The sequence below is a fragment of the Dama dama genome, chromosome 30 (genome assembly GCF_033118175.1).
Source record: "Dama dama isolate Ldn47 chromosome 30, ASM3311817v1, whole genome shotgun sequence".
NCBI classification, from domain to species: Eukaryota; Metazoa; Chordata; class Mammalia; order Artiodactyla; family Cervidae; genus Dama; species Dama dama.
The window spans coordinates 74,590,226-74,615,035 of NC_083710.1; the positions used below are offsets into that span (position 1 = coordinate 74,590,226).

At 43.3% G+C, this 24,810-nt stretch overlaps 1 protein-coding gene across 1 annotated transcript in view; it reads right to left on the reverse strand.

The window, feature by feature from the left end:
* LOC133049148 (ATP-binding cassette sub-family C member 4-like) overlaps window positions 1-24,810 on the reverse strand; it is a 352,243-nt gene that overhangs the window by 292,950 nt on the left and 34,483 nt on the right. Inside the window, exons 10-18 of the mRNA XM_061133057.1 lie at window positions 24,045-24,134; window positions 22,299-22,490; window positions 14,768-14,862; window positions 14,469-14,555; window positions 6,253-6,349; window positions 3,105-3,317; window positions 1,621-1,761; window positions 584-621; window positions 101-195 (exon numbers count right to left, since the gene is read on the reverse strand). Coding sequence (XP_060989040.1) covers window positions 101-195; window positions 584-621; window positions 1,621-1,761; window positions 3,105-3,317; window positions 6,253-6,349; window positions 14,469-14,555; window positions 14,768-14,862; window positions 22,299-22,490; window positions 24,045-24,134 — 1,048 coding nt within the window. The remainder of the gene's footprint in view (window positions 1-100; window positions 196-583; window positions 622-1,620; window positions 1,762-3,104; window positions 3,318-6,252; window positions 6,350-14,468; window positions 14,556-14,767; window positions 14,863-22,298; window positions 22,491-24,044; window positions 24,135-24,810) is intronic.

Consider the following 24,810-nt stretch of genomic DNA (forward strand, 5'->3'; position numbering starts at 1 on the left):
GAGACATTACTGAATTACTCCTGGAAGCCCTAGTTGCTCACACAGGCTCATTGTAAGCACCTCAGACTCTCATATAATAGACCAGATGACTCAACTTTACCTGAATAAACTGTAAGGTACCAGACAGGATCAAGCATCACAATTACTTTTCCTTTTCCATATGCTAAGGCATAGAGGCTACTCTGTCCATTTGCCCTATGGAACAGAGAAGAAAAATCATGCTGTAGATAGAATTAAGATAAATAACCAAAAAAAAAATTAATCTTGATTTAGGAGATGTGTTTTATGCTAGAAAATGGTTCTCCAATTACAGGGCCCTGTGTCTGTCTACCTTACAAAATTTCAATTTGAATTTCAAATTTCAGTTCTTAAAATCATCTATGAGGAAGCTGCTGAGGGTCAGACATAGGGAGAGATCATGGGAAGGTCACACACCACCAGCAGGAACTTTACTTTTTCTTCAGGGAAACTACCCGAGGGTCAGAAGAGGAGGCTGAACAAGACCCCCACCCCTCCTGACTCAGGGAAAGTGAGGCTTCGTGTAGATTTCACAGCACTTTGGGTCAGACCAGGAATCACTCACCAGTCTGCAAGCCACCAATCCTGCAGGACATAGGCAACCTGGAGCAGGAAACACAGTCACTCATATATTGACATCACTGAGCCCTCACACCCTGCTGGGGGTATAAAGGCTCCAGAACACGGAGGCAGTCCTTCTGCCTCAGGTCTGTGCCAAGCCCCACACCTCAGATGATCGCAGGTCAGGGGAGGCCATGCTACATTTCAATGTCTCGAAAGTGAAAGTCTCTCAGTCATGTCCGACTTTTTGCTGCCCCATACAGCCCATGGGATTCTCCAGGCCAGAATACTGGAGTGGGTAGCCATTCCCTTCTACAAGGGATTTTCACAACCCAGGCACCTAACCCAGGCCTTCCACATTGCAGGCGGATTCTTTACCACCAGGGAAGCCCAGTATCTCGAAAAGATATCCCTTTTCCCCTAGAATCTATCATATACATGTGACACCAGTAAGCCTCACTTATTATGCCCCCTATAGATAATGCATTTCAATGTAAATCCAAGTGGACTGCAAAATATAATAATAATAATAGTGTAAATTATTTTTTGAAGGGATAACATTTTTGCTGGGATTTTTGGAAGGAAAAAAGCTTGACAGGAACTGTGATGATCAGCTTTCTGGGCAGCTTGGCCAGGCCAGTCTTCAGTAATCCAATCAAACACTTGTCTAGATGTTGCTGTGAGAAGGTAGGCTGTGGATGTGGTTCACATCCATCATCAGAACTTCAGTAGAGAATATTACCTTCATCGCTGTGGTAGCCTCATCCTGTCAGATGGAGGCCTTAAGAGCAAATCCTGAGGCTTCCTGGAGGAGGAAGCAATTTTGCCTCAAGAGAGCAGAGTCAGTTCCTGCCTGAGGTTCCAGCCTGCAGGTCTGCCTTTCTGATTTCACATTCACCCAGCTAGATCCCAGAACATCATGAATCAATTTTAGATAAATCTCTTAATACATGTGTTAAAAAATAATTATAAAATAAATACAGTATAAATAGTAGGTAGATATCAATCTGTGGGCACAAACCAAACACAAGTCCTATTTACCTGAGCTGCGACGTTTACTAGAATAAGGAAAAGGATGATAAACCAATGAGCACCAGATGTGAAGTAATTCTTGTAGGTCTTAAAACTAACTTTTCCCGCCGATCGTTCCTCCAGTGGTGATGCAACCTGTATATTTTCAGCCTGGGAGGGAAAAATGGCAGTAAGAGATGAAATTTTAAACAATGAACCCCAAATTTTAAGAATTCAACAATGCCCTCTGCTACAAAACTGTGGGGAAACAAACACATCTCATATACTTGTAGGAGTGCAAGATGGTCCATCTCCTACTGAGAGGGGTGTGGGAATATCCAAGCAAACCACATATGCATTTAACCTTAGATCCAGTCATCCCATGCCTAGGAATCTATTAGAAATAAGGGAACATCATTTGCATGAGGCTATTCCCTGTTGGGTGGGTTTGCTTAAAGTCAACCATGACTCAGTACAAGCACAACACATCTGACTCAAGTATGAATGCAGAAGCTTGCCCTAAAACAATACATATAATGATATGGAGCTAATGTATCCCTCTAGATGACTTGTGTCACTCAATGACAGGAAGATAAAACATACTTGGGGCTCTAAATACTAGCCCAAAACAGTAAACTCAGTTCACAGGGTGAGTTGGAGTAATGAGTGTTTGGACAGCAAGAGGACAGCATATGATAAAAATCTACATGGTTCCTGAATTTCAGAGAGTGATTCCTGTAGAATCCCTCACAGTGCAATGTGAGGGACTAATCTGAACCATCCAGGCTCCTGAGTTTGGATATCAAGGAATATTTGTGTATGTTTTTAAGGGAGATCTACTGTATTTATGCATTTCTGTCTGGAGGACATAAAATGCATTATAGAGTCACAGGAGCCAGCCCTGTGCTGGCCACTGGGATTCAAAGTGGATAAGAGGTGGTTCTCAGTCCTGAAGGGTAAGAAAGGAAGATAGGAACTAACTCCAAAGTATCTGCTGTGTGTCAGGTCCTTTGCACAGGCTACCTCTGGCCTATCACAAACCATCTGACAATAAGGCAAACTACTACCATCAGTCACATGCAGTGCAAGAACATTCCAACATACAGGAAAAGTAGCTGAATTAATGTGCCCATAGCAGGACTTTGCCTAAGGGGGTCTTCAGATTAAGCCTCTTGGATGCATAAGGGAAGGTGGGAGCCACCAGATCAAGTAGGATGCAATTACGGGAAACTGAATAGCTCTCATACCAGTGTGAACCACATATGCCTGGGAATATATAGAATTTATACCAGAGACTCCTGGTCTCCATAAGATTCTCCTTTCTACAGCCAAAGGGGAATCCGAAGCAGGCCTGCTCCCATCATATTCTTTTAATTCTACCAGTTCCATGCAATAAGGCTTTGGAAACTTGGGCTCTACTTTGGGACAAAGATGTTGTGAGTGAAGCAGACTGAAGGTTTGTGAGGCCACCAAAAGCAGACAGACCTAAGCATGTTGCAGGATGAGAAACTCACATCTTGGTCCTCAGGAGCAGCATCTTTCAAGGTGGGTCTGGAAGACTGCTGAGATGGAACTGAAGACTCAGAGGAGGTCTGAATCCTCAGACTGGGAGTTCGTGGACCTGGAGATGGTTCAGCCTCCTCATTCTCCTTCTTTAAAACAATATCTTCAAAATCTAACCCAGATTTTGGAAACTCAAAAAAGTTCCCCCTTTGTATAATCTTGCCCTAAAATAAAGAATTTGAGAGAAATATATTTTTATTTGATAATATTAATCTAAACTATATACTAATCAAGAAAAATTAACCAGTCTTAAATTATGATGTTCCTAAGAAAATGGATTCTTAGTTCTGGAATTCTGGTGGACAAATCTAGTTCAGATCAACTTGACACAGAACTGAGCATTATGTTCTCTGCCAGACACTATACTAGGTGTTGACAGATGTGAAAGAAATGTGTGATCATGTGTTAAAAATGGAGGCCGTTGACATAAGTACCATGGGAACTTAGGGAAGCTAAAAGTACAGATGATGGTAGAAGTATCAGGACAATATTTTTAGACAACATGGAAACTGAGAGAAGTGTCATGTGACAAGCAGAATTTAAAACAAACAACCAGTTAATTGGGGAAGATATTCCAGGAAAGAAACTTAAGACTGACACAGGTGGCTACAAGCACATCTCCATAGGTAACGGTCTCTCATCAAATCTTCACTGACCATTATCATAGTATCATGTACCCGGCTGGGACAAGACATTTAGGAACCAGCCCTGGACAGAGAACCCATGAACTTTGTCTTCATGGTTTTTACCACTTCCCAACAAATGCAGGAAGTTCCCAATTGAAAATTCAATATTCCACCTGTTAAAGTACTTAAGGAAGCCACAAGATGGCTCTAAAACCTTGACAGCCCATGCCAGCAAACCAAAACCTAAGAGATGATGCTTCCAGATCTAAGGAAAACAAACAGACAAATTTAAGAACAATCACAATCACAACTACAATCACAATCACAACCAACCACATTTCCTCAAATCAGGGAACTGCTTAACATATGGTCAGCCTAATTATGTTCTTTGAACACAAGTGACACATCATTGCAGTTTCCCTCCCATACAAAGTCATATAAAATAATGTGCAAATGTCTTCACTGTTTACTGATCCCATGAAATAAGACTCAGCTCATTCATTCAGCCATCCCCTCTCTGCTGTGAGAGAGGGACCAGACCAACAATAAGGATGCAGCCTAACTCACCCAGTGGTGCTCACCAGTAGATGATTGTTATGACAGTACTAAACTTGAGGGTGGGTCCTCAAAAGAAGCAATAAGTGCAACCTAAAATATCTAGGTAGAGGCTAAATAGTCTGTCTCCCACTGACCCTGTTCTCATACACTGCCAATGTTGGAGTTTTACACACTAGTATCATACTCTTCCAAACATGAAATCAACTGCTATCAAATTTAAGAAACCTGAGCTCCCCATTCCTGAAGGAGTGGTTAAGAGTTGACACATGGAACTTCTTCTAGAGTGGGAGAGGGTCTGTATTTTAATAATCTTTCTTACTGCAGAAATTCATTTGATAAGTGAGGGATCTGATCAAGGGTCTGGAACAGACAAGGGTTAACAACAGATATGCTGAGGCCCAGAAACAAAGGAGCCAAAGAGTGAAGCATCAAACCATCACCAAGTCTGAAAAATTCTCACTAATCTCCACCTCACCACCAATCATACTAGGAGTTGTGGGTTAAATGGTGGCCCTCAAAATAGTTATGTTAGAGCCCGAAACATGACACTGGTGAATATGATCTTATTTGGATACAGGGTCTTTTACAGATGTAATCAAGTTAGGATGAGGTCACACTAGAGTAGGATGACCTTAAATCCAATATGACTGATGTCCTTAAGAGAAGAGACTCAGACATGGGGACAACGGCCATGTGACATCAGAGGCAGAGACCACAGTGCTGCAGCTGGAAGCAAAGGAACACAAGGAAGGCTGGCAAACACCAGAGGCTGGAAGGAAGGACTGTCCCCTGGAGCCTTCAGGGATAGCACGGCCCTTGCCAGCACCTGGATTTGGGACCCGTAGCCTCCAGAACAATTAGAGAATGAGTTTCTGTTGTTTTAAGTCACCCAGTTTGTGATACATCATCACAGCAGCTCTAGAAACTGATAACACTAGGCTGAGCCCATGCTTCTATCTTCTCAACTTTACTAAGACGTCTAACTTGCTTCTGCTGTCTTCCCTCCAGTGACCATCAGAGACCTCTTTTAACTCCTGCATCAAACCACATCCTTCCTCTGCTCTGGACTGTCCAAGGCTTCCATCCCACTTCCACCCACTGCCCACTGCTCAGAGACCAGCTCCCTCCATATCCCCCCTGCTCACTCTCCTCAGACACGCTGGTCTTCCTGCCGTTCCTCCAATCTGCCAGGTCAGCTCCTTCCTTAGGACCCCCTGCCTCAGACCCCCTCCCCCAGGTAACCATGTGGCCGCCACCTTCGTGTTACTCAGGCTACATGAGGCACCAGCTCCTCAGGGAGGCAGCCAGGATGTCACCCTCTCTGCCACATCCTCCCCATAAGAACAGGAGCTCCGTGAGGGCAGGGCCTTGTCCTCCTGCTGAACAGGCTCCCACACGTATCGGGCACAGAGAGACCTGGGCAGGGAGACCAGCAATTGGAGGCACTAGCAGAGTGGGCAACTCTGACCCGGATGCCCAGCTACGTAGTCTCACTTCTGGTGTTAATGGAAGATGCTCTTCAGGCAAACTATGTATAACAATCACCTGGATAGAATCAGGTCTTAGTATCACTAATTTCCAATTAATACTCTTTGACTTACGTTGTGGAACGGGGGGGAAGATTTTACATAAAACAGCATCCTTAACAATTTCACTAGAACAGTGCTAATTTAGTAACTCTGCAGTAGCCCTTTTCTACACTTTAGGGTTTATGTGGCTTGGAGTGTAATAGTGACATTTCTACAGGTCTTCAGATTCATCTTCAAAGACATGAACTCCAGCTCTGAGAAGAAGGGAGCATAAAACAGAGGAAGTGGCATTTACTTTGAATACAAGGAGTGTGACCTGCTGGGAGGCCAGGTCTTCAACACACTTGAGTGTGAGCAAGTTCCCCAGACTTATAGAAATTACTTACATCTTTCAGTATCAGAATCTGACTTGCATCCTTTAGGTACTGCAGCTGATGAGTCACTAAGATTGTGATCTTCTCCTTCAAGGATTGACAAATACACCTACAAATGTAAAAGGTACAGTATGCAAAAGCACATCAATGGGGGTGCTCCAAAATGAAAACACATATTTTGAAAGCATAATGAGACAAAAACAACATAGCTAAGGTCTACATTTTAAATACCAAATAAACAATACAAATTAAATACAAATATAAGCCAATGATGACAAGTAGGTCCTCAAATTTATCAGCAGCAAACTTGACTCTAGCTCTGCTAAAAAATTAAAAAAAAACAGTCCGTTAAAGGAGGCACTTGCTAAATTTCTTTTCCTAAAACTCAACTTAGCAATAATTTACATGTCTCATGATGGAAAATAATTGAGCAATACTGAGATTCCAAAACCTGACTGAACTAAAACATTATTTTATCGCTATGTGGGAATGGGAGAACAGGGATCTATATCATATAAAACTCTGTAGATTTTTTTCTTAGACAGTATTTAGGTGATTATTTATGATTTATGATGTACATATTAACAACAAAGGATTAATTGATTCTTGGTAACTTTTGCCAGAGGTCATTTTCTAGGCACTTCTTCCCAAATAGTATTAGTAAGAAAATGAATGCTAGCGTGCCCTCCATCAGTCTCTACAACACTCTGTCCCATCCAGGAAGTAAGACCTTCCAGATATGAAAATGAAAGAATGGAAATCACATTGGGAATCATCCAGTGGCTCAAAAGACACACCAGTTCTCTTAGTCAAGACCCCTATGTGATCAGGCCACCCAAGATGGCTATTCTCTTGCTCTCTGTACATCCCCTGCCTAACCAGTGCTTGCTTCACCTACACCTACTCACATGACTGACCTTCCTACACACTTGTCCCATAGCCCAGCTAATGACTGTTCTAGCTTTAGATCAGAACCCTCCATGATGCTTGTGAAAGGGGCAGGAGGGGCATGACCCTCTGCTGGTTTTCATAGTAACTGATGGCCCAACTTAACATCAACTCCCCTTATAACAGGTAATCTCCCCACCCTGCTCTCTGCTTCCCCTGGGAGCGAAGACTGCCACCATGTCCTGTCCCAATCTGGGCCTCAAACGGTGGGTGTCCTTCCAGGATTTCCTTTGCAAGTGTAAGTTGGCCCTAACCATTAAACCGTCTGTGTCTCTGCACTGATTCTGGGTTCTTTCTTAAGCCTATGCTGGGCAGGTACAGGTCTGGCAGGCCAGCTGGGTGTAGCTCAACAACCCCCCTCAGCTTCCAACCTTAAGTGTGTTTTTACAGTAACTCCTCCAACTGCTCCTACATTTTAAATACAGACCCCCAAGGACTCAGCCTCAGTCTCACCCCACAGGGTCCACAACCCTCTAGGGAACTGATTGGCTGGGTCCAGGGCCCCGGTGACCATAGGCAGAGCTCTGGGCAGGTACTCTGGGAGACTGAGCCCCTCGTAGAGCAAATCTCAAGAACCTGGGCCAGAGCTCAGACTGTAAGTGAATTAGATGGAGAGTCTGGAGGCAGCAGGCTGCAGCTCAGTCCCTCTCACGAGCCTGACGATGTTGGACAAGTGACTAAACCTGTTTATTCATCTCAGAACATCAGTGACAACTCATCCACATGTTCTGAGAAATCAAACCACCAATCCACCCAGTAAATGTCAGTCCCCTTCTCTACTCCTCCCTAACCCACAACTGGCCCTGTGCTCTGGATTCAGGACAGAAAAGTCCTAAGGGGACACTCTGGACACTGGGTCTGTGGTCAGAAGCAAGATCCCAGGATGTAGACACATACACCATAGCTTTACTAAGTCCAAAAGGAGTCATTTTTCCCTTTGACAGTTTTTCCTTAGTTCAGTTTTCCTACCTAAGTTTCTTGACTGAGTAACCCCCTCATCACACTTAGCACTAAAGCTTTGAATAGAATTGTTTCTTCTTAATTCATAATTACCTGCCAATAGTCCCTGAAGATGGATATTAATCTAATTTGATGGGCTGTTATGTCCAGGATGGAGCAATGCAAAAGGTATAAAATGTTTGCTTCCTAACATCCCATCATAGATGAGGAAATACAAATAATTACAATGAAGTGATCAGTCCGTCTAGTCAAGGCTATGGTTTTTCCAGTGGTCATGTATGGATGTGAGAGTTGGACTATAAAGAAAGCTGAGAGCAGAATTGATGCTTTCGAACTGTGGTGTTGGAGAAGACTCTTGAGAGTCCCTTGGCCTGCAAGGAGATCCGACCAGTCCATCCTAAAGGAGATCACTCCTGGGTGTTCATTGGAAGGACTGAGGTTGAAGCTGAAACTCCAATACTTTGGCCACTTGATGAGAAGAGCTGACTCACTGGAAAAGACCCTGATGCTGGGAAAGATTGAGGGCAGGAGAAGAAGGGGACGACAGAGGATGCGATGATTGGATGGCATCACCGACTCAATGGACATGGGTTTGGGTGGACTCCAGGAGTTAGTGATGGACAGGGAGGCCTGATGTGCTGCAGTTCATGGGGTTGCAAAGAGTCGACATGACTGAGTGACGGAACTGAACTGATCAGTTGATGGCTTTGAATGCTTCCTGTGCTTAGTCTCTCAGTCATGTTCGACTCTTTGCAACCCCATGGGCTGCAGGCCGCCAGGCTCCTCTGCCCATAGGGATTCTCCAGGCAAGAATACCGGAGTGGGTTGCTGTGCCCTCCTCCAGGGTGAATGCTTGCTAAATAATGCTTTTAATCCAAATCTCTCCCCAGGTGGCGCTAGTGGTAAAGAACCCACCTGTCAATGCAGAGACACGAGACACGGTTCAATCCCTGGGTCACAAAGATCACCTGGAGAAGGAAATGCCAACCCACTCCAGTGTTCTTGCCTGGAAAATCCCATAGAGAGAGGAGCCTGGTGGGCTACAGTCCATGGAATAGCACAGAGTCATACTGAAGTGACTTAGCATGCACATTAAATCTCTAAGAAAATGCTTTATTTTCCAAGTTTTTAAAGATTTCCAAGTCATGTCATACAATGATTGTTTCAACAACATGTTGTTTAACTGTTATTCCTCTACAAGGGCTATGTTAATTCTGTTTACTGGGTTGGCCACAAAGTTTGTTTGGGTTTTTCCATAACATTTTACAGAAAAAACCCAAATGAACTTTTGGCCAACACAGTAAAATACTATATAAGGATTATGGTAAAAGGAGACACATCCATGATAGAGGGGATACAAATAAGACAGAGTCCCCACCTTCACTTTTTCAATCAGCAGAGGTTTACTGAAGTGCCACTCATCAGACCTACATCACAGGTCAAGAAAGCAGATAATACTTTGCACCACATAAAGGCGAACACACTGAATGAGTATAGAGAAATGCAATATGGGGCTGTGATGTGTGCTCTGTAGGAATAGTAAGGAGGGCTGCTATCTTAGATGGGGAGATGTGGGAGCCCTGAGACTACCTGCAGAGATATCCTGGAAGAAGACACAGCAGGTGCAGGGGGCCTGCACTGAGTTGAGGCGCCTTCCTGCATTCACAGCTCTGGAGGGTTTGGAGGGACTCATAAATGGTCAAGTGCACCCACTGAGGGCTGAGGGAAGACAGAGGGCACAGCCACCCCCTGGAGGAGCAGGAGGGAACAGCAGGGCCCATCTTCCACCTTCTTTCTATTGCCCAGTGCACTGTTCCCTGGCTCTGGGACAGAGGGGCCAGTATGTACAGACAGAAGGGAGTGAGAAAGGACCCCCATAGAGCCAGCACAGCTGGATGATACAGAGTGCATGTGGGGACGAGCTGGAAAGGCTGATGGGGGAAGACAGCAAAGAAGCCAGTTCTCTGATAAGGACCTGGAGCTGCTTTCTGAACATGAGGGGTGGGGGCCTTGAGAAGGGCTGGAGCAGGAGGGTGAGCTGTGTAGACAGCAGTGTGAGAGTCTGATCAGGACAGACCTGAAGACCTGATGATGTAGGAGGCAGGGGTCTGGTGATGTGGGGCTGAACCAGGATAGGGTCCATAACATGATCCCCACAGCAGGATGAGACTCCATCAGTTCACCTAAGGCCTCTCACCTTCTGTAGGTGACAGAACTCACTTAGTATTCACGGCATAAAGTTATAGAACTCACAAACATGAATGACCTCCCTTCATGATGGAAGGAAACTATTAGTGGTAAGTAGAAGTGTGATTCATTCACTTTTAATACAAAACCCTCCTTATTACTAAGCTTCCACATGACTATCATCTCTCATAGAATACTGCTCCATCCAATTCCCTAACTTGAGAACATTGCAGTCGCTGCTGAGTGGTTTCCTAAATTGCTTTCATACTCTCTGCTTTAAGTCACCCTAGAGAATGCAGTTCTGATTAGCAAACAACAATCTTAACCTTGCTTCTATCAAGTATATAACCAAAGTGGTACACCCAAAATATTTTAGAGGATTTTGTAAGTATCTCCTGTGTTTGAAAAAGAACTCAAGAGACCTCTTGTGATCAGCACACTGTACTTGACACCAATTGCCGTGCTCACCCCTCCCTGTGGCACAGATGCAACCACCAGTAGAAACTGTTCCTGCAATGATGGGGAACTTGTGCCGATGCTCACAAGAGGGGATGACAGACATTTGTTGAGTTCAGGGTGGGGTGCTGGGAACAGGGAGGCTGAGATATTAATAATGCCAGGAGGGTGGAGGTGGGGAATCCCTGTCACAGCACAAGCTCCTGTCACTCAACTCATGACAAGACACAAGGCACTTCTCTAATGGAAAATTCATCAAGTCACAAACAGGAGACGGTGAAAAGGGGGGGTCAGATTAGAGAGCTGGAAGCCATAGCTGTGTGTTACCTGTCCTGCTCAACCATGTTCTCAAAGATTCAGTGCTACTATGCAGTTTTCTGTATACATGTGTTACAATATCAATTCAGTTCACTCACTCAGTCATGTGTGACTCTTTGCGACCCCATGAATCGCAGCACGCCAGGCCTCCCTGTCCATCACCAACTCCCGGCGTTTACTCAAACTCAAGTTCATCGAGTCGGTGACGCCATTCAGCCATCTCATCCTCTGTTGTCCCCTTCTCCTCCTGCCCCCAATCCCTCCCAGCATCAGGGTCTTTTCCAGTGAGTTAACTCTTCGCATGAGGTGGCTGAAGTATTGGAGTTTCAGTTTCAGCATCAGTCCTTCCAATGAACATAATATGAAATTTACCATTTTAAGCATATAGCTCAGTGGCATTAAGCAAATTCACATTGTTGTGCAGCCAACACCACCATCCATCTCCACAACTCTTTCATCACCCCAACACTAAGCACATTTTATACATGGGCAGGTTCCACCAAAGTCTAATGACTTCTGCTTAGTGGACGTGGATTCCAGATTCTAGTGTCCAGAGCTCAGAGCTCCTGACACGTCTCCCTCTCATACACTGGACTCTGCTGAAGTCTCTACTTTGCTATTCGGGACCTGCTGTAAATCAATCATGTCCTTTCAAATTCACATGTTGTCAACTTAGCCATCAGTACCTTAGAATTTGGTGACAGGGACTTTAAAAAGTAATGATTACCCTTAGTTATACTGGACCTTGTCTAATCTGACTGGGGTGCTTAGATGAAGAGGAGACTAAGACACAAGAACAGACACAGGCATGTAAATCAATGAAGTTAGAACACACCCCCCCACCATACACAAAAACAAACTCAAAATGACTTAAAGACTTAATCATAAGATGTGATACCATAAAGCTCCTAGAAGAGATTAGAGACAAAATGTTCTCTGATATAAATTATACCAATGTTTTCTTAGCTCAGCCTCCTAAGGCAATAGAAATATAAACAAAAACATAGGAAAGGGGGCTTCCCTGGTGGCTTACTGGTAAAGAATCTTGTGCCAATGCAGGAGACATGGGGTTGATACCTGATCCAAGGGGTTCCAAATGCCACGGAGCAACTAAGTCCACACGCCACAAATATTAGACCTGTGTTCTGGAGCCCTGGAGCCATAACTACTGAGCCCACACACCCTAGAGTCAGTGCTCTGCAAGAGAAGCCACTGAAATGAGAAGCCCACTTACTGCAACTAGAGAGTAGCCCCTGCTCATCACAACTAGTTGTGGAGGCTATTTTAGGGAAAAAAACAAGTTTGCAAGGCTTTCAAAAAGGCCAATCTAGACTTCATAAGAGACCTCAGCCAGTGTTGTTAAGACACATTATACACAGAAAAGCATCAGTTTTTTCTACTTTAGTCACTGTGTAGCCAACCAAGGGCCACTAACAACAAGTTCTAAATTCTAGAAACAGGAATGAGAGTCAAGACATAAGCCAGATTATATAAGTCAAGACATAAGCCAGACCTGCACTGCAGGTCTAAGTATTAATTCTAGTAAGCAATCATGAAGTAATGTGAAATGACTGAAATCATACTCAGATTTGAAATAAATCATTCTCAAATTCTAGACTTCACTAAGTCTAGACTTGTTGTTCAGTACCTCAGTCATGCCTGACTCTTTGTGACCCCATGGGCTGTAGAACGCCAGGCCACCCTGTCCATCATCAACTTCCAGAGTTTATCTAGACTCATGTCCATTGAATTGCTGATGCCATCCAACCATCTCATCCTCTGTGGTCCCCTTCTCCTCCTGCCTTCAATCTTTCCAAGTATCAGGGTCTTTTCCAATGAGTCAGCTCTTCGTATCAGGTGGCCAAAGTGTTGGAACTTTAGCTTCAGCATCAGTCCTTCCAATGAATATTCAGGATAGATGTCCTTTAGGATTGACTGGTTTGATCTCCTTGCTGTCCAAGGGACTCTTAAGATTTTGGAGCCCAAGAAAATAAAGTCTGTCACTCTTTCCACTTTTTCCCCATCTATTTGCCATGAAGTGATGGCACCGGATGCCATGATCTTAGTTTTTTGAATGTTGAGTTTCAAGCCAGCTTTTTCACTCTCCTCTTTCACTTTCATCAAGAGTCTCTTTAGTTCCTCTTCACTTTCTGCCATAAGAATGGTGTTATCTGCATATCTGAGGTTATTGATATTTCTCTCAGCAATCTTGATTCCAGCTTGCACTTCATCGAGCCAGCCATTTAGCATGATGTAGTCTGCATAGAAGTTAAATAAGCAGGGTGACAATACACACACTTCATGTACTCCTTTCACAATCTGGAACCAGTCCCTTGTTCCATGTCCAGTTCTAACTATTGTTTCTTGACCTGTATACAGGTTTCTCGGGAGGCAGGTCAGGTGGTCTTGGTATTTCCGTCTCTTTAAGAATTTTCAAGAGTTTGTCATGAGCCGCACAAACACTTTAGCATAGTCAATGAAGCAGAAGTAGATGTTTTTTCTGGAACTCTTTTGCTTTTTCTATGATCCAGTGAATGTTGGCAATTTGATCTATGGTTCCTCTGCTTTTCTACATCAAGCTTGAACATCTGGAAGTTCTCAGTTCATGTACTGTTGAAGCCTAGCTTGGAGAATTTTGAGCATTATTTTGCTAGCATTTGAAATGACTACACTTGTGTGGTAGTCTGAACATTCTTTAGCACTGTCCTTCTTTGGTATTTGAATGAAAACTGATCTTTCCAGTCCTGTGGCCACTGGGGAGTTTTCCAAATTTGCTGGCAAATTGAGTGCAGCACTTTTACAGCTTCATCTTTTAGGATTTTATTAAGACTAGACTTAATAAAGACTTTATTTCCAAAGTGATAGAATAACAAGCATAAACAAACAAGTTCTTTCCATGGAAGCCTTCTGTCAGTACTGAAAACTTCACTTCTAATGTGCCTTAAAAAATGATGGAGGAAAAGAACTGGAAGCCAAGTACCAGGTTATGGAGTTTCACTCTCTGATTTAAAAAACATACATCATCTTTCTTATTCCTGAGGTCTGGATCCATCCACAGTGTCTGGTTATCAACAGCAAGTAGCAGGGGCAATCTGTGGTCTATCCCTCACTCCCTAAAGCACAGATCCTACTGGCCCCCACATACTGGAAGCACCTTCTGTATGTTCCTGTCCTGACCTCATCATGATGCAAGATTTCTTTATGATGGATCTTCTGTGGAGGGAAGGGAGGGGAGGGAGGGACACCAGGGCAGAACAGGCTGAGTCTCTTGAAGCACAAAGGCTTTCCTAAGCTCCCTTCCCTGATCTCTACAGAGTTCGTGGAAAGCAGAGATGATAGAAAAACAGGAGCAAACTCACTGTTCGAACAAGTGCCTGCTGACTCCTGCGTCCACTGCACTGAGCGGATCATCCAGGAGGTAGATGTCTGCATCCTGATAAACGGCTCTAGAAAACATAGAGAGATGTCAGGAGAGGACACTTGGGTGTCATCTCTGAATCATGACGGCGTCCAATAACTTCATGTTCCTTCCAGGAGCCCAGGGAAAGGGCCAAGACCTGCTTCACAAAGGCCCACCCGGTGAGCGGGGTCTGTGTGCTCACCTCCACTAGGAACGGAGGAGGAGGAGGGGCAGGATGGCAACTGAAACCTCATTTACCTTGCAAGACTGATCCGGGCTTTTTGTCCTTCACTCAGCGGAGTTCCCTGGTCTCCTATCTCAGTTAGATCTCCTTCCTCCAAAAGTTGTAAATCCTATACGGACATAAAAATGGGGTAAAAATGTTTTAAAATGTTTTTTAAAATTTAATGCTTAAACTTTTAGCATTAGTTCTTCACACAAGTATTTGATCAATGTGCATGCATGCTCAGCCGCTAAGTGGTGTTCGACTCTTTGTAACCCCATAGACTTGGCCCATCAGGCTTCTCTGTCCATGGGATTCCCCAGGCAACAATATTGGAGTAGGTTGCTATTTCCTCCTCCAGGAAATCTTCCAGACTCAGGGATGGAATCCATGTCTCTTGCATCTCCTGCATTGGCAAGTGGATTCTTTACCACTGAGTCACCTGGGAAGCCACAGCAATGGGTATGTGTTAGAGTAACTGAACAGTAACGTTGAACATTTGAAAAAAACCTCTCAGTATTTTTTATTTGTTTTCATTCCATAGTTTTTCACAGCATCTACACATTTGACCATTTTAACAGATATTTACTGAGGACCTACTGTATGACAGGCATTGCTCTGGGCACAATGAACTCAGCTGTGAAGAAACAAAGCTCCTAGAGTTTCTTTCCATGACAGAAGATGGACGATATGGAAAATTAACCTGAGCACAAGGACTGAGGACAGGAAGGAAAAGGAAGCTTCTCAGTGGGGTGGAGAGTGAAGGAGGGAAGTTAGTCCATGCTGCGGGGGGAGGGCTCTGCTCAGAGGGGGTGTGAGCAGATCCGGGGAGGCGGGGAGCTCAGGCAGACCTGGAGAGGCTGATCCTCACAAAGGGATGGGCAAGAGCAGGGGCCCCGGGGAGATGCCCAAGGGGTTCAGGACAAAGAGGCAGGAGAGCAGAGCCAAGTGAGAATGAGGGGAGTGAGGGCGGAGACAGAGCAGGAGGAGCCTGGGGTCACTTCAGTAAGAAGAGGAGAGGGAGGGGAAGACTGATGTGATCTGAGGTTTTTAATGTATCACTCCTGTGCTCTGCAGAAAACAGTAAGTGGGGAAGGGTGAGGGCAGGTACACATGAGAAGGCTACTGGAAGAATCTAGGTGACAGATGACCGTGGTCAGGACCACAGTGGAAGCAGCAGGAATGGAGAGGCGGGGTCACACTCCAGACACATTTGGAAGGTGAAGTCTATAATACCTGCTGACGGGATGGGTGTGGGATGTAAGAGAAGAGGACTATGGTGTTTGGGGTGAGAAAGGGGAAGGACAGGGTCTCCATTTACTGAGCTGGGGAAGATGGTGGATGCAGGTTTAGAAGACTTGGCTTATGGACAAACTGAGATGACCTCTCAGTGATGTCATGGTGCAGCTAGACATGCAAGTGTGAAGGTCTGTGCTAGAGACACAGGTGTGAGAGCTGATGGCCCAGGTTGGTGAAGGCACAGGATTTGTTTTGTCAGGGAATGACTGTATCTTCAACTAGACATTTTGCTGATCTCAGCCTCAGCATTCCACTTTCAGAGAAGGGATAACACCTGAACCGTGTCTTCACACTGATGTTTAAAGCGAGGGACAGACAAGGTCTGTACAAGAAATGGGAGCAGAAAGAGCAAGCTGGGCAGGAAAACCAAAAGGAAAGAAACAGTGTGCTCAAGGGACACCCAGCAGATCAGCTGGTCTAAGTAGATGCTTGTCTGTGAAAGCAGGAAAAACTCAAAGCTAAGAAGGAAATAAAGTTGTAACTTGAGGATCTGGGAATCAATCAAAAGTTATATTTGAATATTATTTAAGAAGTAAATAGACAAATCAGCCTATTTTCCCCAGAGTACCAGAGGGGGAAGAAAGAATAGATGACAAGAGCATTCCCAAAATGACAAGATAAAAATCAGGCTTAAGTTACACAGTATTATATTAGAAATCTTAGGTTGCCTACAGTTAGCACATGGCACATTCTGACCTAAACGGAGTTTGTTGGGAGTTTTTATCTCTAAACCCGTCAGGCATCAACCTAGGATGCACAGCAGTAGTTTTCTGCAGATGAAGCCATCTTTTCTTTGTCTCTACTTTAGCAAATCTGGGGAGAAAGCAAGTAGCACACTGGTTCCTCCATGATAAACAAGTCCTTTGATCTCCCTAAGTCCCATTTTCTTCTTCTATAGGATGTGAAGCAGAAACCAGAATCACTAAACTCAAGGATGCTATGAGAATATAAAGAAGTGTGTGAACACCCTCCATAAACAGAAAACGGACATGAGTTGATTATAACTTGCTGTTGGTGACTGAGCCCTATTTTCTTATCAAGCCAACAGTGGGACCCTGTTTACAGTGTGAATCATAACATATAAAACACATGATCACCATAGAAGAAAGAGATTCCATCATAACCCTCCCTGACAGCCACAAAGACATATAGGCACACACAAGTTCCCTGCTCACTCAAAGCTTAATGGGGGTGCAACTGATGGAAGGCAGCAATTGCTCTTTATCATTATTTCACCTTCTCTCTTTCTTGAGCTCAGAAATTAATACCATCTCTCTTGTCTTTCATTATAAAAAAAAAATGAGCTGTATTAAGTTCTCGGCCTCACACACACACACACACACACACACACACAGAATTACTTGGCTTCTCTTTCACTGTTGATAGTCTTGCAAACTGTTCTGCTTAGTTTTTATGCTTTGATTTTCTGTTGTTCAAAAGTCTTTCTTCTTAAAATATCACCATGTTGTAACACAGCAACCTTAACCACAGAGAAATGGTTTTCTGTAACCTAGAAAAGACATTTACAGCCTCTCTTTCCAGGACATAAGAAACTACCCCTGAGTCTGGTAGTAATACTCTCAATGTGTTGCTGACCCTGCAAGTTATTTATGAACAAGCCACCAATGGGGAAAACATTTTGGAGGATTTTAAGTAAAACCAAGTCAAGCTGATTTCTCAGCCACCATCTTCTGATTAAAGGGGAAAGGCCTGAGTTGAGCATATATTACAGTTCCTTCCACTGACAGGAAGGTATTTTTATTCATGTTTGTTATATCTAAGTTAAATTTAACCAAACTAGAGGCAGACACACACACTAGAGGCAAACTGGGAAATGGCGATGCTGGTTTGATGCCATCCATCCAGAAGCACATCAAGGGCCCTTCAGCAACGGTGGAGACTCACAGTAGGGACACCCTGAAGCAGACTGCTGAAGTGGTTAACGAGGGCCAGACCTGAGGCCCGGGCAGAGGAAGGCTGGACTTGAGAGTCAAACAGGGGAGGCCCTACCTGCCTTCACAGCTTTTCTTCCATGTGGAATCACCCCTCCTCTCATGGCCTGACATATCCTGCCCATCCTTCCAGGCTCAGCGCACACACACTCTCCCATGAAATCATCCTGGACTCATCTCTCTTCCTGCTGGGCTCCTGAGGCTCTGTTTACATCTCTTGTGAAGGACCCATCTGATTCTGCTCCATAATTTGTATACGTGCACATGGCTTCTCTCAGCTCCTGGGCAGTAAATCTGTGTTGGACCCTGATGTTGATTATCTTGAATCCTCACAGCAAGCTGCACAGTAAGTCCTGGCCCCATTTCACAGATGAGGAAACTGAGACTGAATGAGGTCACATCACTGGTCTGGATGGTCAGCTGTGAAACAGAAGAGCTGGAATCTGAGCCAGCTCATATCAGTTCAGAGTCTTCTGCTCTTTCACATCCTGCTGTCCAAGTGGTCACTGAAGAGCATATTTAAAATGAAGACAACACTAAACTAACTCGTCTTGAATGCTTCTGTATCTAGACATGTAAGGGTCAATAAGCTTATTATCCTATGATTGTCAAGGCAATTTGAAAAGAAAATGTCCAAGTAAGTGACCTCTGTGGAAAAATACTAAACTAGAATTATCAATTTGATACCTTTAAATGTGTTGACTAAACATTTTCAAAATCCTTCCAGTGGTTAAAGATAACATGTAGACAAATGTTCATATACTATATTGCTTATGTTATGGTAACAGAAAATTTTTATTTGATTTATATAATGTACTATGTGTAGAGCATCTACAGAAACATCTACTCAAATAATGGAAGTTAAATACACAGATACATTTTTTCTTACATGTCACATTTTATAGATGTAATTTTACTAAAATCTGGCTGCTTATATTAAAAATTTATTTTCAAACTCATTCTAATACTTACAGGGTGCTTGTTATATCCCTGGAAATCTGCTGCTTTAAAATCACAACCACATTTCATCCTCAAAACAATCTCATGAGGTTGATAGTTTTATTATCTCCATTTTACAGAGGAAGTAACAAGCTGTAAGGATCAATAAGTCAGAACCACACACCTGCTCAACAAAAAGACTGGGACTCAATTCCTGAAACTTCTGACTCCTAGAGCTTGGAGTTGATGTCATCAACCTGAATCAATGTTGCCAATGTGATTACTTCATGTCTCCCTATTTTGTTACAGAAAAGTTTTCAGCTCAATGAACTTCAATGATTACTTCAATTAGATCTAATATAATACATCTAGTTGTTATTAACATATGTTATATTAAAAATGTTGCTTTTTTATGTTTTTTCCTCCAAGATTTAGGGTAGGTGGGAGTAGGGAGAATAGTAAGGAGAAAGCTTTATTTTATTTATGTGGCTGGATGATGGATGGAGAGAAAAAGATTAGAACAGTAACAGTAGCCACCACTTACTGAAACCCTGGTTTGTTTACATTTCACAGGCATTTTCTGTAACCTTTACAGTAACCCCACCCCTCCCCCATTTAACAAGAACGGAAACTGAGACAAACACCTGGAGTCACTACCCAGGACTGTTCTCTCCAAAGGCCAAGCCTTTTCTACCGCACTGTCTATGCCGTCTCTGTGTCTACAGCCAGACTAACTCCAGGACACCGCTATTTCCTGTGCCTGCCTTATGTCCATCCACTGATACCGGGAATCCAAAAGGAGATAAGCAGAGGCTCTCATAATTTACTAAGTGGTTCCCAGGTGTCATAAAGACCTTGCTGATCCCTTACTAATCTGAGTCATAGATGACATTTCAGAGCAGCAGCAAAACTCCTGGAAACCCTCTGACCCGATGTCCTCATTATGCTGTGGAAACATCAGAGGCACAGGCAGATAACAGGATGTGTCCAAAGTGACAGCAGGCAAGAAACGAAGCTGGGGCCAGGACTCTCCTCTCTGCGACTTCTCCTCCCTGGGCCTCCCTTCCTGTCAAGGAGGGAATGGGCACAAGGGTCCCCAACTCCATGTCCCAATTATGCAGCAGAACAGGAACAGTCCATGTTTATAAATGTCACATTACGTATAGAAGAATCGCTGTGCAGCCCAGTCCTGTAGGGCCCCTTCCAACCAGTGTTTATGCTGCACATATGGCCCACGGTGGATGAATCCTCAAAACACTGTCCATGTTGCTGGTCCAGTCACCCCACGAGGCTGCAGCATTGACCCCCAGGATCTGAACTTGAGCTACTAATGTAGAGATGAGGTTTCTCATCTCTCCTGGCCTCAGTTTTACTAACTATAAAATGAGGGTGGGAACATCATAGGCACTCATAAAGAATGAATAACTCATAAACCTTTTTATGTGTGTGCATGTACACATGTGAAAGACAAAAATGATTTGTACATGGACTCTGAATAAATGTGACTTCCCTGGTGGCTCAGATGGTAAACCGTCTGACTACAATGCAGGAGACTCAGGTTCAATCCCTGGGTTGGGAAGATCCTCTGGAAGAGGAAATGACAACCCACTCCAGTACTCTTTCCTGGAAAATCCCATGGACGGAAGAGCATGGTAGGCTATAGTCCACGGGGTCGCAAAGAATAGGACACGACTAAGAGACTTCACTTTACTTCTTCACTTCTGAATAAGTGGGAGCTACAGTTTTCTTTGTTCTACATTTGCTTTCCCTTCTTAGATGATATATACACCATTTAATAAAAATCTAGCTCGTTCCTGCTAACTTGGCATCATTTCTCAAATGTACAATCACCTAAGAAGAAGAACCCAGAAGAAAGAAATGAGCCCATTAACAAGCAATTCTGTTTGTCCACATCATTGTAAAATGCTGCTCACCTGATGCAGGGCTTCCCAGGTGGCACTGGTGGTAAAGTACCCACCTGCCAATGCAGGAGACATAAGAGACACGGGTTTGATTCCTGGGTTGGGAAGATCCCCTAGAGAAGGAAATAGCAACCCACTCCAGTATTCTTGCCTGGAGAATGCCATGGACAGAGGAGTCTGGTGGGTTACAGTCCATAAGGCTGCAGAGTCAGACATGATTGAAGTGACTTAGCACACACACACACACATGCACCTGATACAACCTATGATGTTCAAGCCATTGTTTGAGGAGAAATACTATTTCCTCACAAAGCAGGTTTGGAGCCTTCAACATCGCACCTTTGAAAATCTGTCCCTGTCTTTTCCTCACAGTACAAAGAACAGTCAGAAATCCAGACCACACTGAACAGACCCTGGGCAGAGACCTTTAATTATATTTTTCACTAATTTTTACAACCCGAGAGAGTAACATAGTATTTAACATTATTTACCCTTTTACATTTCGTTTTGCCAAATTGTATTCTATCACTTAAGTTTAGTTTTCATCATTTATTCACTAATCTTATTTAATTCCAACATACAATTAAACCTTTCATCTCATTATTTTCTGTGAAACTCAGTGCCATTTGTGAAAATAATCTCTCAGTGAAATGATGCAGTATTAAAAAGAAATTTTAGTGCTTGCTTCAGCAGCACATATACTAAAAAGAAATTTTAAAGCATTCTGGTTTCCTTAAATAAAAAATTACAAGTCAAAAATGCAGTGGAGAGAGAATCTCACAGGCTGAAAGGGACCAAGGAGGCATCAGCCAAGTTCAGGGAACAGACTTTATGCAGATTCCAATAATGGTGAAGGAGATTTCTCAGTGAGATGATCAACAACAGGTAAACACAGACTAGCAGGTTGATGATATTTAGGAATTTGAGGTATTTTTCAGGTGAAATAAAGTAGTGATTTTTTTTCCTAAAGCTTTCCTATCTTTTATAGAAAAATAATGAAGTGTTTACAGATGAACTAAACTGAGGTCTAGGATCTGCTCCACAATACTCTGGGGTGGGGGTGGGGCTGGCAGAAGGCAGGGGTAGAGATGCAGCAAGACTGGCCTATAGCTGTTCCTGGATGAAGCTGGGGGTGGGTACATGAGGGTCCATTACACCATGCTCTCTATTTTTGTAAATATTTGTAACTTTCCATTAAAAAAAAGTTGAAAGTGAATGAAAACTTCGCAGAACGAAACAATTCCCCCCACCAGATAATGTATTCTATGTTACTAACCTGTAAGAATTAAAACGACAGCATATGTAAATAACGCCTGGTTATTTACCCAGAAGACCAACTTAAATATTAAGCAACATTCAAAAATGCATTTTTTAAAAGAACTACAAACCTTGTAGTTTAAACCACTGTCATCATTTGAAATTCAAGAATATGCAACTCAGAAATCATTACTCACTTCTTCCAAAGCACAAGCCCTTATTATTTCTTCATATCTGTCTTCTTTATATTTCTTCCCAAATAAAATGTTACTCCTCACAGTTCCTGGAAACACCCAGGGCTGCTGAGAAACATAGGCGATCCTCCCGTGCACGCTGACCGTCCCCTGGCTCGGGGGCAGCTCCCCCAGCAGAGCGCTTAACAGTGAGGACTGCAACAGACGAGAACAGATGAGCACATGTGAACAGGGAGGACTCAGGACGGAACACGCCCTGCAGCACAGCCGACCCCACCCTGGTGCTTGATACATGATAGAACCCTTTCCTTCAGAACAGGATAAAGTATAGCCCTCGCAGTTGAGACCAAAAAAAAAAAAAAAGAAAAATGGAAAATAACATTAATGGTCAACGAAGACTACTGAATATATTAATAGTATAAGCAATCTACTCTGCCAGAGTATCCCCCAAATGAAATTTTGCTCAGCAAAGAATAATTGAGAATGTTTAACAACCTTCTTTAGCAGACCCCGTCAGGATATGTATTTTATGTATCTGATGTGTAGTGCAATCGTTCCTGAATCCGGTATCCTTTACTTGACAAACACTTGTTCTTCAAAAGCTATACATGTGAAGAATATAGCCAAAGATAATTAATTGAAAGAACTCTGAAGTGAGTTGTATCTGCAGAGCAAAAGTCCATCATCAGCACCCTTTCGTGTACACATCCCACATTTTTAAAAATAATTTTATTTATTTATTTATTTTTAGCTCTTTTAGTTTTTCATTTATTTTTTACAATGTTGTGTTGGTTTCTGCCATACCACAATTCTAATTTTATTTATTTTTGCTTGCACTGGGTCATCATTGCAGTGCATGGATTTTCTTATTGAGGAGCACAGGCTCTAGAGGGCAGGCTTCAGCAGTTGTGGACCATGGGCTCAGTCATTGCAGCTCTCAGGCTCCAGAGCAGTGGCCCAACAGCTGTGGTGCACGGGCTTAGTTGTTCCACAGCTGGGAAGTGGGAACTTCCCAGACCAGGGACCAAACCTGTGTCTCCTGCATTAGCAGGTGGACTCTTTTACCACTGAGCCACCAGGGAAGCCCATATCCAACATTAGATTTCTGTATTTTGTTGTTTCGGACCAAGTGTATGTGCACCTTTCCTTTCAATCTTCAACATCACACAGACGTGGTGTGTATGTATCCACACCCTCAGAGTGCTCACAACACTGGGCTGAAATAATATATCTGCATATCTGTCTCGCCCCAGAACCTGGTTGCCTCTGAAAGGCAGAGAGTCAGGGTCTTGTTCATGTCTGTACCTTTATCTCCAGCACATGGCTGCACATTTGCTACACGTGCACTGATGGGATCACGTCAAGTCACAGGAGGAAATGCTCAAAGCTTCTGGGAAGAGCCTTTATGACATCCAGACATCCTGGAAGGGCCGCTAAGATGAAAAGAAGTCCCCATTGTCTCTGTATATCCTGAACAGCTGTCACATAAATAATTTCCTTCACTGAGACATCCAAATTCCCCACAGGCAGTTCCTAACAGGGCAATCTGAAGCATCAAGAACGAAAAGACAGTGTGCATTTATCCTGATTTACTTGGCCATGAAACATTCTTGTAAAATGAATGTTTGATGGAACACACCTAGAGAGATGCTGTTCTAGATACACTCAGTGCAAACTGAGTCACACACAGATCTGGGCTCAATTCTGAGAATTTAACAGGGGCTAAGGTGTTGCATCACCATAACTTACCTTTCCTGCTCCCACATGTCCGACCACAGCTAACAGTTCACCAGGTCTGACAGTAAAGGAAAGTCCTTGTAGTGTTGGGGTCTCTGATGCCTACAAATTAAAGTTTTTGATTTAATTCAAGTTAATTTACCCATTTTAATAAAGTCACAACATTTTTTTTTAGAAAGTGGAAAATATAACAATAATCAACATAATTGATATACAAAATATAACACACATTTTTCTCTTTCCTATTTTAAGATACTGTGTCCTAGAGGCTTCTTCATCAAATTTTATCTCTTTGGGGATTTGAGGCAGCTTTAGCTGACTTAGAAAGTTTCCTTCTTTTACTAGATTCCCATATGGACAGAAGAATGTTCCAACTACTGCACAGTTGTGCTCATTTCATATGCTAGCAAAGTAATGCTCAAAATTCTTCAAACTAGGTTTCAGCATTGTGAACTGAGAACTTCTAGATGTACAAGTTGGAATTAGAAAACGCAGAGGAATCAGAGATAAAATTGCTGACATCGGTTGGATCACAGAAAAAGCAAGGTAATTCCAGAAAAAACATCTGCTTCATTGACTAAAGCCTTTGACTGTATGGATCACAAAAAACTGTGGAAAATTCTTCAAGAGATGGGAATACCAGACCACCTTACCTGCCTTCTGAGAAACCTGTATGCAGGTCAAGAAGCAACAGTTAGAACTGGACAGGCAACAACAGACTGGTTCAAAATTAGGAAAGAAGAACGTCAAGGCTGTTATATGGTTGCCCTGCTTGTTT